This window comes from Chrysemys picta, chromosome 1, assembly GCF_011386835.1.
Source record: "Chrysemys picta bellii isolate R12L10 chromosome 1, ASM1138683v2, whole genome shotgun sequence".
NCBI lineage: Eukaryota > Metazoa > Chordata > Testudines > Emydidae > Chrysemys > Chrysemys picta.
The window spans coordinates 103987231-104006016 of NC_088791.1; the positions used below are offsets into that span (position 1 = coordinate 103987231).

The 18786-nt window shown below is 41.3% G+C and overlaps 1 protein-coding gene across 1 annotated transcript; it reads right to left on the reverse strand.

Moving 5' to 3' along the window:
* Positions 1-1559: 1559 nt before the first annotated feature.
* LOC101931489 (protein mono-ADP-ribosyltransferase PARP12-like) lies at positions 1560-18638 on the reverse strand. The gene is made up of 8 exons (XM_065581951.1): positions 18527-18638; positions 16580-16732; positions 15192-15312; positions 13713-13809; positions 12235-12313; positions 11107-11237; positions 4078-4229; positions 1560-1927 (listed from the first exon to the last, which is right to left on the reverse strand). Exons 2-8 carry the CDS (start codon positions 16661-16663, stop codon positions 1647-1649), a joined length of 945 nt encoding a protein of 314 aa, XP_065438023.1. The 5' UTR covers positions 16664-16732; positions 18527-18638; the 3' UTR covers positions 1560-1646.
* Between the last annotated feature and the right edge of the window lie 148 nt (positions 18639-18786).

Consider the following 18786-nt stretch of genomic DNA (forward strand, 5'->3'; position numbering starts at 1 on the left):
GCATCCCATGACCGCATTAGCTTTTTTCATGGCCATATCACATTAGCAGCTCATCGTCATCCTGTGATCAACGAATACTCTGAGGTCCTTCTCCTCCTCTGTTACTTCCAACTGATGTGTCCCCAGCTTATAACAAAAATTCTTGTTATTAATCTCTAAATGCATGACCTTGCACTTTTCACTATTAAATTTCATCCTATTACTATCAATCCAGTTTACAAGGTCATCCAGATTTCCTGTATGATATCCTGGTCCTTCTCTGTATTGGTAATACCTCCCAGCTTTGTGTCATCTGCAGACTTTATTAGCACATTCCCACTTTTTGTGCCAAGGTCAGTAATAAAAAGATTGGTCCCAAAACTGATCCCTGAGGAACTCCACTAGTAACCTTCTTCCAGCCTGACAGTTCACCTTTCAGTATGACCCGTTGTAGTCTCCCCTTTAACCAGTTCCACCTTTCAATTTTCATATTGATCCCCATCTTTTCCAATTTAACTAATAATTCCCCATGTGGAACCATATCAGATGCCTTACTGAAATAGAGGTAAATTAGGTCCACTGCATTTCCTTTGTCTAAAAGATCTGTTACCTTCTCAAAATTAACCTTTCAGTAAGAGAATATTGAAACAGTATCAAATCAGGAGTCCCAGGAGATCTTAGTTTAGATATTCCTGTAAAGGAAAATTTATATTTGATCGTTTTAGAGTTATTCATGCAAATTGTAGTGTTAGTTTAGCTACCCTTTGACAAATAACTCTTTGCTAGACAGCTGAACTTCTCCCTATACAATAGAGGATTGTGCAGTCTGTGGACACATTTCTCATATGATACCTTCTCTGGAGATTAAGAGTGAAGATTTCAAGGAAATGACAATTCTGCTTCTGTCTGTTCTTCAGACATGATCACCCCAAATATGACAATTCCAACCCTGGCGCATTGTCTATTGCAAGTCCCTCAGTTCAAGGAGATACTGACCAACTTTTAAGGAGTGTTTCTGGCTATCATAGTGTAATATAAAGCCACTCCAGTATTATGATCCTTGTTCCAGAGTACAGAATGTGCCTTAAACATTTGCCCAGGGGATGCTGCAAGTTCTATACTTCGTGTTTTTTCTTATGGGTAAATCCAGGCCTAGCCACTGGAGCAAGGAGAGCAGAGACAACCCGTTGTGGGAAATAGCTGATGAAGGATTTCATCTGAAAGCGGAGATACTGCACTGTGGCATGCAGCGCTACATGTATGCCAGTAGATGCCAGCTGCAGTTGGGTGCTAATAGGTGCTGGTCTCATGGGGGCAGGGAACAGTGATACTTCTCCAAAGTGCAGGATGTGAAAATGGGGCCTGACTAAACTGAGGCCCCTACACCTCTTCCAGCACTCCTATGCATTATGGGAAACAGGCTCCCTTCTTCTCCAGACCCCAGCTCCTCTCCCTTTAGTGCAGGAGTAACCCTTAGAGTTCTGTATTTTTAATATACCAAAGTGCCAATATCCATGATGGGATTGGCTACTCCTGTTTTGTTGCATTTCAAACTGTTTCGTAACAGACACACACAGACAGTAGTTCCAATAAATATATTTTAAAATAATAGGAAATATGTAAAATCATTTGACTGTCTCAGTGTAGGAAAGTGATATTGCTGTCCATTACAAGATCACACAGCTGTACCCTTCTGCATATTCTATTATATATGCTGGGTAAATCTGGTGCTTCTCAAAGATGACAAAAATGGAGGGATTCACTAGGCTGTCCACACAGCTGTCGTAAAAGCTGTTCGGATTGTTAGGTCTGGGTGGAGGGCGAAGATAGTTGTTGCTTCCTTGAACAAAGTCTCCAACTAGCACTCGAGCTACGATCATGGTCTTGGAACTGGAGCCAGTCTGACAATATTGATGGGAATAACGAGCGTCTCTGGCAAAGTAGCTTCCTAAGAACAAGAAAAAGCCAAGATAAGAATTATTTCTTTAGAATTTATTTTATGCTTGTATCTATTACTGCCATAACAGTTGATGCTCTAGCTTATAGCATTTCAACAAGTGCCCTTAACACTGTATGTACCTCCAGGTAACTATAGATATCTCCTAAATCATACTCGTACTTCGTTTATTATGAATAAGGTAAATATCTAATCATGCTTTCTAAGACACCCTCGATCACCCATAGTCAGTAAGTTAGATAACTTACTAGTGCAACTATTTTGGCTTTTTAATGTGTTTTACTTCATGGACTGCACCCTGCGCCTAGTTAAGTCAGCATTGGGGCTTGTCTAAACATAGAAGTTGAACGGCTTTTACTATACAAGTATAGTTAAACCCCTAGCGTGGTTGCGCTTAGAAGTACAACAGTACCTTACTCCAATATAGCTTATTTCTGTAGTAAAAGAGGAACAAACTGTACCAGTATAAGATACTGGTAAATGTGTCAATCAGGGATGTGACTTTTTTTCCCCCCAAATACCAGTAGAACTCCTAGTATGGATGCATGTAAATAGGTATAATACTATCTTGTATAACTGTCCACACTAAGGGTTGTGCTGGTATTTTGGAAATGAAGTTACACCCCTGACTGACATAGTTATGCCACTAAATCTGTGTGTAGACCAGACCTTAGCTGGTCAGAAAGTAGTTCTCTCCCCTCTGGGAAAATCTTTTGCTTTTCAGATTAAAACAAACAAACAAAAAGCAAAACCTTGGCATGGCCTATATTTAAAAATGTATACTGGCATACCTATGTTGGTCAAGGGTGTGGAAAAAAAAACCCCATCTCGTGACACAGTTATGCTGACAAAATTATCGGTATAGATGCAACTGTGCTGACAGAAGAGTGTTTCTGTTGGCATCGCTAACATTGCACAGGGAGGTGGTGTTCCAGTACCAGCAGAAAAACTCCTGTCAGCGTATGGTGTGTCTACACTAGGGTGCACAGCTACATTGGCAGAGTCAACATAGGCTCTATTAGCATAGATACAGCCTCAGAGGAAAGAAGTCGCTTTCTGCAAAAAGTTCTCGTTTTGTCAAAACCCCAATTTTCCATAGAAAAAAGCAAAAAATTTTGACCAGCCCCAGTCAGTATCCAAGCTCCTATTGACTACAATAGGAGAAGGAGACGGCCTTTTGAACAGCATCTAAAGCAATGTTTCTCAACCTTTTTGATACCAAGGACTGGCTTGCTGCCTTCCTAAACTGCATCAGGGAGATCTCAGGGATTGGCGCCGGTCCACAGACCATTCGTTGAGAAACACTGCTCTAAAGCACGTGGTTGCCTCAAGAGTGTTTGGCAAACTTCTATTTCTTCAGATTTAAGAAAAAGAGCTTCTGCAAGAGGGTTCTCAATCCATTTTTTTTTTTTTTTACACAAGCTAGCAGATAGTAGTCGGCTATGAATTCTACGGTTAATATTCCAACAATGGAATCTTGAGACATCATGAACCATGAAGACAAAGCTAGAGTTTTTAAAGTGATGCACAATAAAAACCTAGTAATAATGTTAAACTTCTGATTTGAATCCATCATTTCTTAAGTTTCCAACAGATATGGTTGCTCTGAAAATATTATACAGAACCAGACAAGCCCTTCTACAGTTAACTATTCACGGAACCCCTACCTGAAAGAAAGGATCCTTTCAATATTTCTAAATACCAACACAAAAACTAGTCAGAAACAGACCAAAAGTGTTGCTAGAAAGCAAGCGCACATTCTACATGCCCTTTGATATGCCTGACTAACTTCCATTAATATTAAAACACAATCCCGTTAAAATCAGTGGGAGGTTTCAAACTGAGCAAAATAGCACGATGAGTTCAGAAGGGTAGAACAGATCTTTTAAATTTGAAACAATATTGCTCTGCACTTGGAGTAGTCGTTTACACCTGTAAAAAGTAAATGTAAAATGCCAGTTCAATAGCCTTTGCACTCACTCTGCATTGGTGTAAGTGGCCACTAAAGTTGCAAGGCAACAGAGAATCAGGCCCAGTATGTAGGAAGTTGACTTCTGCAGTATTAATTTGAGTCTGTTTCATTACATTCCAGGAACAGAGAGAGAGAGTTCATGTTACGTTTACACACACTACCTCTATACCTTTTCCATATAATGTTCCATGGGTCCCACAGATTCTCCAGTCAAAGTTTTGTCCACAGATGGCATGCAGATGGGATGTACTTGTTCCATGGAATAAGAGCCTCTCATCCACATCTCTTCCTCTGTTTGTCTTCCTCATCTGCTCCTTTTGCCTAGTGATAGAAATGTGTCAAGGTCAGCGGAAAGCAAAAAACGCCAAAACATTTATGCCAGGGCAAAATGAGGTTTCCAGTCTTCCTCTCTGCTTCAACCATATTCCAGTTAAACCTTAAACTTAGAAAGCGGAACAAAAGAAACACTGAAGGATAAATGGGTTTACCCTGGTTTTCCTCTTCCCACGTTATCCAATAGATCCCTTATGCTACGTGTTATGGCTCTACCTACCAGAAAGAAAGGAGGCCACCAGTCAAGACAATATAAGGCAAGGAGGCTGCCAGTTCCACTTCAGTCTAGAAACGTCTACAGCAAGAACAGAAGTATAAGAACACACTGAGTACAAAGAATGAAACGCCACCACAGAAGAACAAACCTCAGAGGATGTAGGAGAGACCATGACACATAATTGCTGGTAAGAGCTCTTGTTGTAAGTCTCCTCATCCTTTGCCCTAGCTTCCTTATACTAAAGATATGTAGCAATAAGCTAAGAAGAGAGAGTTTATTTAAAACCAGCGTGTGTGAGCACATGCATGCGCTCACACACGAGCATACCATTACAGTGCAATTAAGATCCCTAATGTCAGGGTATTTTGAGGAAGGGTTTAAGCCCACCTGAGGCATTCTTGTCCTCTAAATCGGTCTTCTATTTTGAACTAAGAAGTAAGCCAATAAAGTAAAAAGGCCTGCAGGACTTCCTGACAAATGAAACAACCCATGGCATAACAGGAGTCAGAGCATACCAGATTTCTAGCTTTTTAAGTTTCCTAACGGAGGAAGGAAGGAATGCCACCACTGGTACCCTGACTGAACTAGTTATAGTGGCATTTGAAACCAGAATAGCAAATTCAGGTCAGAACTCTCTTTCTGAACCCAAGACTTCATCTCACACACATTAGGGGAACAGTAACAGGGAACCCACTCAGCTGGATACAGCTTCTGTTCAGCTATGGCATATAGCAACATGGCACCCATAGATCAAACTAGAATGATACAAAACTAACATGGCAGATACTACATGGATTAAAAGCTGACTAACTGGGAGGTCTCTAAATGTAATTGTAAACAGGGAATCCTCAAGGAGGTACATTTCTAGTGGGATCTCTCAGGGAAACTGATCAGAGCCCTTTGCTAGTCAACATTTTTATCAGTGATCTGGAAAAAAACATAACATCATTTCTGACAAAGTTCACAAATAAAGTTTGGGGGAGTGCTAAATGATGAAGAGGACTGATACAGAGCACTGATTCAGAGCAATCTGGATAACTTGGTGAGCTGGGCGCAAGCAAACAATATGCATTTTAATTCAGCTAAATGTAAATGAATACATCTAGGAACAAAGATTGTAGGCCATACTTACAGAATGGGGACTGTATCCTGGGAAGCAGCGACTATGAAAAAGATTTGAGGGTCATGATGGATAATCAGCTAAACAGGAGTTCAAAGTTCAATGATGTGGCCAAAAAGTTTAATGCAATCTTTGGCTGAATAAACCAGGGAATCTCCAGTAAGAGTAGAGAAGTCATGTTACCTCTATCTGACATTGGAGTGACCACTGCTGGAATACTGTATCCACTTCTGGTGTCCAGAATTCAAGAAGGATGTGGATTAATTGGAGGGGGTTCAGAGAAGAGCCACAAGAATGATTAAAAGATTAGAAAACATGCCCTTATAGTGATAGGTTCAAGGAGCTCAGTCTACTTAGTTTCCCAAGAGAAGCTTAATGGGTGACTTGACTTTACTACAATCTATGAGTACCTACATGGGGGAGAAAAAATGTGATAATCAGCTCTTCAATCTAGTGGAGAAAGGTATTACAGGATCCAACGGCTGGAAGTCAAAGCTAGACAAATTCAGACTGGAGATGAGGTGTAAATTTAACGGCGAGGGTGTTTAGCCTTTGGAACACTGTAGCAAGTGTTGTGGTGGATTTTCCATCACTGGTCATTTTTAGATCAAGATTGGATTTAAAAAAAAAAAAAAAAAACAAGATATGCTCTAGTTCAAATGGGAATTATTTTGGGGGGGTCCTATCACCTGAAGTTCTACAGAATGTCAGACTAGAGGATGACAATGGTCCCTCCTGGCTAAAAAGTCCCTTTAGCTTGGCATGGCGCATATTAAAGGAACAGTCGTATCACACGCACATAGCTTCACACTAGTAGAGATCCTTCCTTTTTGTTAGTTACACTATGGTAGCTCCGAAAATGCACTAGTCAATGTACATACACATGCAGGAAGACAGTTCCAGTCCCAAAGAAGTTCTAATACCCCACTCTATGGGCAAGTCTACACTACAGCGCTACATTGGTGCAGCTGCACCGATGCAGCTCTGCTGCTGTAGTGCATCTGGTGAACATGTGCTATGCTGATGGGAGAGCGCTCTCCCGTCTGCATAATTATTCTACCTTGGCGAGAAGCATAAGCTATATTGGCAGGAGAGTGCCTCCTGCTGACATAGCGTCAGCGTGGACAGCATGAAACTTGTGTTGCTCGGTGGAGGAGGGAGGTCACACCTAACATACATTGCTCAGGGATCGACTTAAGCAGTAGTGTAGCTGTGCCCTATATCTGATTAGAGTGGCACTCAAATGAGTGAGGAAAGTATAACTGTCTCACTTGAGTTATCTTCAAACTTTTCACATGGCATATCAAGGATTGCTGGGGGGTTTTCCACGTTTGACTTGCTAGCTAGAAACACAATAGCCTCTGTTTTTGTAGCTCTTCTCATTCTCCATCCAGCTATTTGAAATCCTAACTTTTCTGCTTTCCTCTAACTTTTTCCGCCTGAGGTGGTCGCTTCTGGAATCCTAACCAGTACTGATGAATGGGTACAATGCAATCTTAATTAAGTTCTCAGGTCCAATGAGCCATGGGAAGGAATTTAGAGCCCACTTCTGGATCAGTTTTACTGTTCTAGAATGAGTATTTTAGCATAAGAAAGGATTTGCTGTCTTTTCAGACAGCTTTTATTTGCTGATCACATAAAATTAGCCAGCAGAAATCCATGTATGTCTGTTTAAAAACCTGCAACAGTTCTTCCCCCCCCCCCCTCCACCTCTCCTTGCCCCCCTCCATCTTAAACTCTTGCACATGCCAGGTTGAGGCCTAAACTGGAACACTGCATCTGCACCCCCATAAACATCCTCGGCCCCCCAATTCCCAGAGTTTGGTGGTGGATGTTTAGTTTGTGATCTGGATTCAGATCTGAATTCAGCAGTTTACTTATTTGCATATGGTTAGTTGAGCCCTGAACACCCTAAACTTAGGGAATGTTTAAGATTTGGTTCTGAATCCAAATTGGGACTTCATAGCTCAGGCACATGCCCGATAAGTATATTAATGAGCAAGAAGCTTTGTTAAAGCCAATTATGTTTTTTGGTGTAGTCCAGCTAACATCCAAAAATACAAAATTTTACAGATGTATCTTTCAAAGGCTTGAAAGTTAGAACATCTGGCAATGAACAGTTAAGGGATCCAGTCATTTCTCAAAAACAACGAGGAGTCCGGTGGCACCTTAAAGACTAACAGATTTATTTGGGCATAAGCTTTTGTGGGTAAAAAACATCTGAAGAAGTGGGGTTTTTTACCCACAAAAGCTTATGCCCAAATAAATCTTAGGGTACATCTACACTACAGGGGGGAGTCGATTTAAGATACGCAAATTCAGCTACGTGAATAGCGTAGCTGAATTCGATGTATCGCAGCCGACTTACCCCACTGTGAGGACGGCGGCAAAATCGACTTCTGCGGCTTTCTGTCGACGGCGCTTACTCCCACCTCCACTGGTGGAGTAAGAGCGTCGATTCGGGGATCGATTGTCGCGTCCCAACGGGACGCGATAAATCGATCCCCGAGAGGTCGATTTCTACCCGCCGATTCAGGCGGGTAGTGTAGACCTAGCCTCAGTCTTTAAGGTGCCACCAGACTCCTTGTTGTTTTTGTGGATACAGACTAACACGGCTACCACTCTGACACTTGAGTCAGTTCTCAGCCTTTTAATCCTTTATCATTCATCTCTAACCCCATCCAACTTACTGTGCCCACACAAACTTAACTTTTCCCCTAAAACTTTCAACCCTCAATCCCAGACAGCAGATAACTTAGAGCTTCAGGCAGGGAAATACCCAGGTAGTCCTTAACTTGTGAACATAAGTAAAATATAGCCTTTCAGTTTCCTTATTCCTCCTTGCTTCCCATGACATGACCGGGGCAAGCAAGCACTTCCTTTTCCCTTTAGGGACCCTACCACAGCATTCTGCTGAGCCCTGCCCTGGCTTGATGAACCCTTAGTTCATTTTTGTTCTGCCTACATTAGAGTGGGGAAGCAAACGCAGTTTGTTACATAGCTAACTTGTTCTCCTTAATCATCCCCTTCTTTCTCCTTCTCTCCTCCTCCACCCCAAACACCACAAAACAGCCTTCTCAGCAAAGCCATCAAAATCAAATGCAGTTGGTGTTTCTAAGAAACTGTTTTGGAGAGATTCTGAATCCCAACCCTATCTCCCAAAATAGAGAGAAACTCCCAAGTGAACTTCAGGTAAGTTTTCAAAACACCATCACTGATTTTTGTTTTTCTTTTTTAAACCAAGAAACTTGTCCCTGGAATGATAGTATAACATGCAATATTTCAGGAAGATGGGTTCATTCTGGTGTGAGGAGATGGGAGAATTAAAGAGAAAAAAAAATCAAGGTTATAAGGGGAAGCAAGCAAGCTACAGCCACTCCATCACACAAACATACTCACCTCTTACAGGGATAGGGACAATAGACTAAAGGGCAAAGTGTGGCCTTGCTCCCCTATAGGAACATTGCTGCACCCATGCTTTTGCAGTTGTGCTCCCTACCCCCTCAATCACCCTTCCCCAAGAGCTGCAGGTTACCAGCTTCTGTTCTCCAAATCTTCATTTTTTTCCTAATATAACGGTCACATCTGCTTTAATGTTCATGTGCAGGTTAATAAGCAGATCAAGAGCCTCTGAAGCACTAATGCAAACCTCGACTGCTTCAAATCTTCCTTGAAAGCTCTGCAATTTCAGATTAGTGCTTTCCAGAAAGATTTGCACATCATCCAACTCTGCTGTCAATAGGATTTGCTGCTGGTAGATTTTGCCAGATCAATCTTGTCTTCCTGATCCATCTGCTGTGCCGCCTTCTCCTCTTCATGGCAGCTTCTCTTTGATTCAGCCAGGGTACTCCAAAGAAACATCTCTTCGAGCAAAAGTGTTTAGATTTAGCACAAGTTACTTCCCCTGTCTCAGGGTTCTGATGTTTAAGGGCCAGATTCTGCCCACAGATATACCCATACAACCCCATCAATGTAATTGGGAGATCCACATCCATAACTAAGTGCAGAGTGGTTTTGTTGTTGTTTTGTTGTTGTTGTTTTTTTAAAGTTGAAACTCCTTGTCCAGATTTATGCTGTGGCTTTCAGCAAGAAGGAGAGGAAGTGAGACAAAATGCATCTAACCAATACTACGCTTCCTAGTGGCCTCTAAAAATCAAACCTTAGTGTGATCTCTCTCTCTCTCTCTGGGCACTAGGATGCTGACCACAAGGGAATTTCAAGATCAAATCATGTTTCTTTGGGAAAGTCACATGGAGGAAGTCATAGTGTTTTCTATTAACCCCACTTCTAGTTCCATTAGGTCAATGCAAACCCATCTAGCCACAAGATTCAACCATAAAGTAACGGGCTCATGGGAACATGATCCTTTTTATATCCTGCAAAGCCACGTAAACTGTATTCTGACAAGAAGATCTACAGACACATTTTAAATCAAGCTAGGAACGGTTTGCAAAGTTTCAGTAGAAAACCTCACCAACCCATAGCCTTAATAAAAGGGACCCAGAACTGCACATTCATGAGAAATCAGCCTATGTGCTGGACCTAGAGGTGCTACTTCACCCCCTGGTTTGAAGTGGTTTCCATCATATACATGGTTTACAGTTTGGTTCAATGGCTCTCAGCACCCCCATTATACAAATTGTTCCAGCACCCCTGGAAAACAGTCTTGAGCTACTTCAGTTATGGTATTTAGGGGGAATAGTTTCTTCTTGATTAGTTAGTGAGACTCATCAGCACATAAATAGCTCAGTGGTTTGAGCATTAGCCTGCTAAACCCAGGGTTGTGAGCTCAATCCATGAGGGGGGCCACTTAGGGATCTGGGACAAAATCAGTACTTGGTCCTGCTAGTGAAGGCAGGGGGCTGGACTTGATGACCTTTCAGGGTCCCTTCCAGTTCTATGAGATAGGTATATCTCCATATATTATTATTATAATGAGAGAGAACAAACTCTAGAATTATCAGGATTACTCTGCTGCACCCAGTTAGATTCATAGACTTTAAGGTCAGAAGGGACCCCCGTGATCATCTAGTCTGACCTTCTGCACAACGCAGGCCACAGAACCTCACCCACTCCTGAAATAGACCCCTAACCTCTGGCTGAGATACTGAAGTCGTCAAATCCTGATTTAAAGACTTCCAGTTACAGAGAATTCACCATTTACACTAGTTTAAACCTGCAAGTGACCCATGTCCCAGGCTGCAGAGGAAGGTTAACACCCCCCAGGGTCTCTGCCAATCTGACCTGGAGGAAACTTCCTTCCCGACCCCAAATATGGCAATCAGTTAGACCCTGAGCATGTGGGCAAGACCCACCAGACAGATACCTGGGAAAGAATTCTCTGTAGTAACTCAGAGCCCTCCCCACCTAGTGTTCTCTCTCCAGCAGTTGGGGATTTTTGCTACTGGCAGTCACCAATGGGCCACATGCCATCATTGGCAGTCCCATCATACCGTCCCCTCCATAAACTTATTGAGCTCAGTCTAGAAGACTGAGGGATTTTTTAATTAAATAAAATGGATACAAACCACTGGAAAACTTGCCAAAGTGATGGGTTCTGAATCCTCTGCAATCTGCAGATTCTACAATTTTTCATTGTCTTCTCAAATAGGTCCTTGACTTCCTTGTATTCACCGGTAGTGTCACTCAGCTCCACCAACTAAAAACGATAAGCACAACAGAAATCAAGATGTTAAAGTGTTTTCAATGAGCACTCCCCAAGCCTTTCACAAAAGGAAGCACCCAATCACACTGCATTAGAGATGTAACTACCCCACAACTACACTCACAATTCAAGCTGAGTGAATAGTTCATTTTTTTCAGTTTGGCCCCCAAACTGGGGAGGAGGGGGGAGGGGGAGTTTGATTTGAACCAAAGAAATCAATTTTTTTTATTTCATCAAATTGAGACCAATTTTTTTCTCAAGTTTTGAATCAAAATGTTTGAGTCAACTCAAAATGAATTTTCTTTGAGTTTTTCCGTTTAGGTCTAGTCATTTTTGAGTATGTTTCACCTGCGTATGCAAGTGTGTGTTTTAAATTGGTCAAATTTCAAAAAAGAAAGCAAGCTGTACTATACTCCAAACTTTCCCAGAGCCCACCCTTACTTATTAGAGGTCTTTTCACACTTGAAAAGTAATACTAACTTTACTGTAGCAAATTATTTTAAAATAGCATTGTAACCATAGTGGCAGACATTTTAATGAGGAAAGCAATGTAAGTGTCTCCATAATATTTTTTTACATGACTTGATAATCTTCAGAATTCCCCTCACTATGAAATTCTTCAGTGTGTTCATTTTTAAAGAAAAATACTGCTGGGGATTAAAAAAAAAAATCTGCATTGAGCTATGGAGCGTCATGCTCCAAGTCATTAGTTAGAGTCCAGATCAAATCAGTAGTGACCAAAAAGTCATTATGATCTGATGGCTGTTCAGTCATGCACTCCTGTGGAATGAGTTGATGGTCTTAATTCTCTTCCCAGTGACATGTCTATGTCAAACATGCCAACTGTATATTTCCAGCTTGCGTATATCACTGGAAACACCACATGAACCTCCTCTCTTGAGTTTGAGGGTTGCATTTTAAGTAGTCTACCTTCCACAAGAACCAGTATAGGAAAGATATCTCCCTGAGTAGAGCTAACAGATCAAAGTACCTTGTACCCTAGGTCAGGCAATGCCGATTGGTCCCAGTTTGGAGGAAAGAGATGAAGTGGATAAGTAGTTTCCAGTTGGCTGTTTGCAAACAAAAGAAATGAACAGCAGTGAGCCTACGGCACTTCCACACTAATTATCCTGCCCTGGAGCGTCAATCAGCTCTAAACGCTGTCTTGGAGACACAAGCCACAGTAACTATTTTATCTTGGTAACACTAGTTGCCAATTCATGCATATTACAGTGACCGGCTATAATAGGAACAAGAGGTAACTTGTTGCCAGAGAGAATAAAGGGTACCGTAAGAGTCAGGCAGCACAATTAAGAGGAGGTAGAATGGGTAGGAAAGCTGTTGAAACTTAATCTTAAGGACACTTCACATAATGCTTCCAGAGCGAGTTCCAATAGCTGCTTGAACCTCTGGGAAATTAGGATGTTACCCCTTTCTCTTTGCCTGGGCTATGCACACACAAAGTAGCATGCCAGATCAGATTAGTGGTCTGTCTAGCCCACTATCCTGTACCAGACCCTTCAGAAGGAGGCACAAGAAACTGAAGTGGACAGTTATAGCATAACAAGTCCATAAGGAATGTTTATTCTAACCTCCATCAGATAGTTGTGAAACTCTCCTGATTCAGGGTGTTAAATAGTCCTTCCAAAATACAATGATTTTATGTTCGATAATATGACTGTGGCTATTCTTATCCATATAAATCCTTTTTTAAAATCCTGCTGAACTCTTGGACGCAAAGATATCCTGTGGCAATGAGTTCCAGAAGCTGTTTTGTGTAAAGAGAAAAGCAGCACCGTAACGCTTGTTCTCCCAGCTGGCATCCAAAATTTTGTTGAACCAATCATGCTTTAAATTCCCTCTCCCTAACTTTATTGAGCCATATGCTGGAACTTCCTCAAATTAACTGAAGTTCCTTAAATCCGCGTGTATGATTCACTTTAAGGAAACCTTTCTGCACTTCACAGCATCCCTGGGCCTCCAGGAACAGCATTCTCTGGCTCCATCCTAGCTCTCCGGAGTGGCATTCCCCAGCTCCTATCTTTTGTATGAAGGAAATAATTTTATTCCTTTGGTCACGTACATTAAAGAACAAATAGATGCTTTCTCAAGCAACAGAGACATATATGCGTCCGAAGAAGTGGGCTGTAGTCCACGAAAGCTTATGCTCTAATAAATTTGTTAGTCTCTAAGGTGCCACAAGTACTCTTGTTCTTTTAGTGTTACCAATAGTAGCAAAGAGTACACAACTCCTCCAGCTACCTGCAAGCCATCAGTCGCCACAGAGCGCTATCAAAACCTACATCCTGGAGGTGCTGGGGAACCTACACTCACCATCACATCCACAACACAGCCTAGCATTAACCCAAACTATCGTATGCCAGAGGTTTCCCTATGAACTGACACTCCGTGTAAGGCACTGTTTGGCAATAAAATGAAAAAGTAAGTGGTCAACACACTCGCCAGTACCTTCTCTCACTCTTGCCTCCACCGCCGAAGAACACAAACTTTGGCCACCTACAGACTTTTCTCCGAGTTTGATAGTGCAAGTTTATCTGGACCATATCTTGAAAGAAAGAAAAAATTTAACATGGCAGGAGTTAAAGAAACTTCACTACCCGGGAACTCTGCTTATTTAAATAAAGATATAGTACAACTATGTATTGCTCCTACCCTGGCCTTCAATGCTTCACAGGTTGGGGTCACTCTTTCACCTGTCCTACTCCTACTTGAAGCCCTTTTTGTTATTCTGACCCATTTCCAGTTCTTCTATCTCACTGTCATTAGGACTTTATGGGGGAAATCTGACTAGATGTAGTGCTATATCACCATCATCAGTTTTCCTGCAATTCCTCTTACCATCTAGGTTTCTGCTTATGGAATTATACGGACTAAAAGAGGAAGATGCATTAAGTCATCTAGCTAGTGCATTCTTCCTGGCAGTACGGGATTGCTCCTTAGGGTTTAAACAAAAGCTTCCCCCTTGTTTGCTGGTTTTTTGATCCTGTACTGATCTCACAGATAAAGCATTATAACACCACTACCACCTTTGTAGTGAAACACAGACTATGTCACTTGTGGTGTTCTATGTACACATGAATTTTTGGGAGCCACACACCTTTTTTATTCATGTGTCAGATACCAAATACTTTTGAGACATTGGAAAGCCAGTTGAACTTTTAATTTATTTCACAATATTATATCTATGTCACAAACAAAAACTGCTGAGCTTAAATTGATTTGCAAATTAGATACCATTAACTCTGGCTTGAATAGAGACTGGGAATGGCTGAGTCATTACACTACTTGAATCGATTTCCTTAGGATAACGATCCTTAACCTCTTGTCAACTGTCTGTAATTGACCATCTTGATTATCACTACAAAAGTTTTTTTCCTACTGATAATAGGTCATCTTAATTAATTAGCCTCTTAGAGCTAGTATGGCATTTTCTCTGCATGTGTGTGTATATGTATATACATATATATATATATACTCTTATTATATGTTCCATTCTATGCATCCGATGAAGTGGGCTGTAGCCCATGAAAGCTTATGCTCAAATAAATTTGTTAGTCTCTAAGGTGCCACAAGTACTCCTGTTCTTTTTACAAACACAAAGATCTCTCTGGATTTACTGTTCATTTTCACCTTAGTCCAAGCAACTGGCTTCTACCCTGGCTGCATCCTTTATGCCTTCTCTCACCATAATGAGTCTGCAAGACTATCCACTGGTCTTCGCATCTTCACCATGTTTTAAGGTTCAGTTCTCCTCTTTTACTTTTCCCTTTGTTCTTGCATGAGAGTAGCTGTCCCAGAGTTCATAGAGAGTTCACTCACTAGTCTGTTTGTCAGCAGAGAACATCTGGAGAGACTTTGCACGAAGGAAGCTATGTTTAAGTCAATCATGTTGTAATGTGTTAAACTTTAAACAAGCAGGTACCTTACCTTGAAAGTTTATCTCATACTGCTGAGAACCAGCGTGAAACAATACAGTGCCTTTTCGGTCCGCTAGAAATGCCGCCTCCAGATCCGCAGAAGTTACCGTGGCAGCACAATAATTTGCATACTATAGAATGAGAGCATGGGAAAATTACACCCATTACAAATGGACCTTTGGCTTCAATGGCATTGTATGCATGCAACAGAGCAGAGGTTAGCCTATAATCTATTCATTTTTATTAAGTCAATGATAGTGTTAAATTAGGTCAGTTTGGCATGCTTCCTCCTACCATTGGAAGAAGAGTATTTAGCTCTGCTCAATGACTATTAGTCTGATTTAATGTTGAGTTAGTGCACAAGAGATGGAAAGGATTTACTCAAGAGGAGCCAAATAGGACTCACTCAAAGAGGCATCATCTGAAGATCTGTTACAAATTTTGATTGAAACGGTGCTTACAAATGCCAACACTATTCCTGAGAAACACCATTAAACTCTCCCTTTCTTTGGTCCTGCACAGAGTTCCAATAGGACCAGCTATAAGTCCACTGTGACAGATTAGTGGATATAGCACAGCTATAGATCCACCATGTTCAGAGGAGATTGAAAGCACTTTATAGAAAAAAGGGCAGTTGGACTACAAGCCTTAGGATTTCCATAGAGCTACAGTGCAAAGCAAAGTTGAAAGGATACGAGAAGGCAGAATCTTTTCTGAATGCAGTAACTGGAAATGGGGCCGTGTAACAGAAAATACTAGAGCAGATCAAAAGAATTTTCCAGAGGGAAGAAACCTTTCACAAAAATCGTTTGTTTGTTTTCCTTAATTTTCTGCAGAAGATTTCGACTTTTCAGCAAAAATTTTGATTCAAAGGGGCGTTGCTGTGCCTCCTGGGAGTTGTAGTTTGGGTGCCTTATACTCCCATTTTGTTCTATGGATTAGGCTGTCTGGCCAGACTACATCACTGGTGATGCCCCGTTCTCTCCTCTTTTGGTGGGGAGGAAGAGGCGCATCTTAGTAGATGTAGTACATCCAGAAAGCCCAGCCCACAGTGAGAATGGGAACACTCAAACGATAACTCCCAAGGTGTCATTTTGAATCAAAGTGAAATATCAATATTTTCCTTGGAAACCCAATGCCTTTCATGGCACAATTTGTTTAGCTGAAAAACAGTTTTTGACCAAAATTATATGACCAGCCCTAGACAAATACACCATTTTTTAGAGCTATTCCTCAGAAGCTTCTATGGAGTATTAATGAAATATTGAGGAACAACTAAAACAGAGGCACACCTGAGAATACAGTAATACACCTGTGCACATAGAGAGCACTGAGAGAACATCTGTGTGACATCTAGAATGGCTCAGAGTGTTGGGTGTCAGTCGAACACAAGCTCACCTGTTTCCCATATTCAATCCACTGCCCAGATCCATCCAACCAGTACCAGATGTATTCCATTCTGACAATAGATTGCAAATGCATGACAGATGGTGCAGAGAGATGTCAAAGTGGCATAAAAGAGCAGATTGGCTTCAGGTAACTTCCTGAACTCTAATATTGAGAGAGAAATCCCAACTTAACACAAGCCTTAACAGAACTGTTCAGATGGTATCTTATCTTCTTTAAGCATTAGAACACTGGCCATTTCTGAGGTAAAAGCAAGGCTCATTGTATGCTTGGCAAGAGCTCTTTCAACAGCAATAGCAGAATCTGTGCAGTGCTTTAAACAAAAAAACAAAAAAAAGGGGGGCTCTATTTAGACTGTGATGGATCTCTGCAGGAATCAGGTTGCAGACCTTTTCTGGGGGTGCCCTGCATGAGTATAGTGGTCAGTATATCCATGCAATGTAATGAGTATACTTATCCTCAGGAGTCCTCCTAAGGAAAAACTGGCTTAAGTCAAAGTACGTCCCACAATAGTGGCTTGAGGATTCAGGTCCAGTGATTTGTCCTCTCTCTCTCTCTCTCTCTCTCTCAAAGTGCCCACTAAGCCAGTTAAGAGTACAGGATTCCACAGAACAAAGGAAGTGTTGTCTATGCATTTATAGGTCCAAAATGTATTTTGGGAGAAAGCCGGTTTGGCGGGGGTAGGGGTGGTACAGGGAGGCAGGGTTAGGCTTAATTCATTCCATAAAGACCAGCTCTGCAGTTTGGATTTGAATCAGACTTCCATAAAGTTCAGGCATGTTTGGCTCCAGGGTTTTGGTTTGGGCCCATATCTCGAGGCTAGTAGCAGATGGCCAATGATGAGCAACATGGCTATCCATCAGCCAAATATTAATAATCCTACTATTTGGAGAATATGGGGTGTTGTGTTTTGGTTTTTTGCCCCCCCCCCTTTTTTTTTAAACTTGACCATCTCAATATTCAACTCCAAATCTTAGTAGGCTTTGAAAATTCCACCAGACCTGCTTCTAGATCGGAAAAGAGCAACTTTCAAGACCCAAGTACCTGATTAACAAAAAGAAACCCAATCACTCAATTTAAAAAACATATTAAAAAAAAGCCTTGGGTCTAAGTTTATCCGAGTACAAAGATTAGAGCACAAAGGTCCAGTCTGAGTAATTCCAGGAACTAAAAGGCCTGTGGAATGAGCAGAGTTCTCGTCTTTTGATTGCCTTGACAAAATCCTTTATTCAGATTCTTTCCCCTGCACGGTTATTCCTCCTTAATCTATAGTAATATGTGCAAGGTACATTCCTATAAAGATGAGCCTTGTTTGTTCTCATTCAAATCCCACTGCAGGGGAGTTGCTAGGCTTATATTAGCACCGGTTTCTTTTTCAAAGCCTTCAAGGATGGCACTTGTGCACGCCTTTTATTTTCACTTTCCAAAGTTGTGCCTGTCACTAAAGTTTCTCAGATATTTAATTTACTATAAGATCATGCCAAAATTGACAGTTTTAAATGTTTTTTTTAAGCTCATAAAAATACCTCTCATTTTGAGGACACTTCAATGGATAGACATCCCACACCTTGTAGTAGAGCCTACAAGCAGCCAAATAGAGGGGTCTTCTTAAATCAGAAAGCCAAGTTCTCCCTTAAATATAGTAGTTTTTATGCTATCATAGATTGTACACATCAAAAGCAATCTTACAGTACATTTCTTACTGACAGTAGATTTCAGATAGAGGAGTGAGAAGCAAGCAATTAAGGAAAATACAGTTTCTTAACAGACACATCATTATGTTACTCACTGCAAACAGGCATTCTTCCCAAACTACATTTAAAACAAAATCCACATGCTGTCTAAACACACTCACTCCCCCTCTCCCTGGATTGGCTTTACTAACAAAGCCCAGAATAAGCTATTTTCTCCAGAATTGGGTGTTCATAGGGCTCTTACCTAAGGACTATCCTGCCACAATCTTCTACAGGCAGGGAGCCCCTCCCACCACCCTTATACACAGGTAGGGTAGTTAGTCACCTGCCTCTGAGTCAGAAGAACCCACTTAACCCCTTCTCAGCAGAATTAAGACCTGCAGCCTGGGAAAGATGTTTCAGAAAAACACTGCCATTTTGTTACACACAATCTAACTACATCTCTGCGTGCTGTCGCCTTTTCTCAAGTATTTCCCTTTCTGAGGTGCTAGGCTATCCTTTATA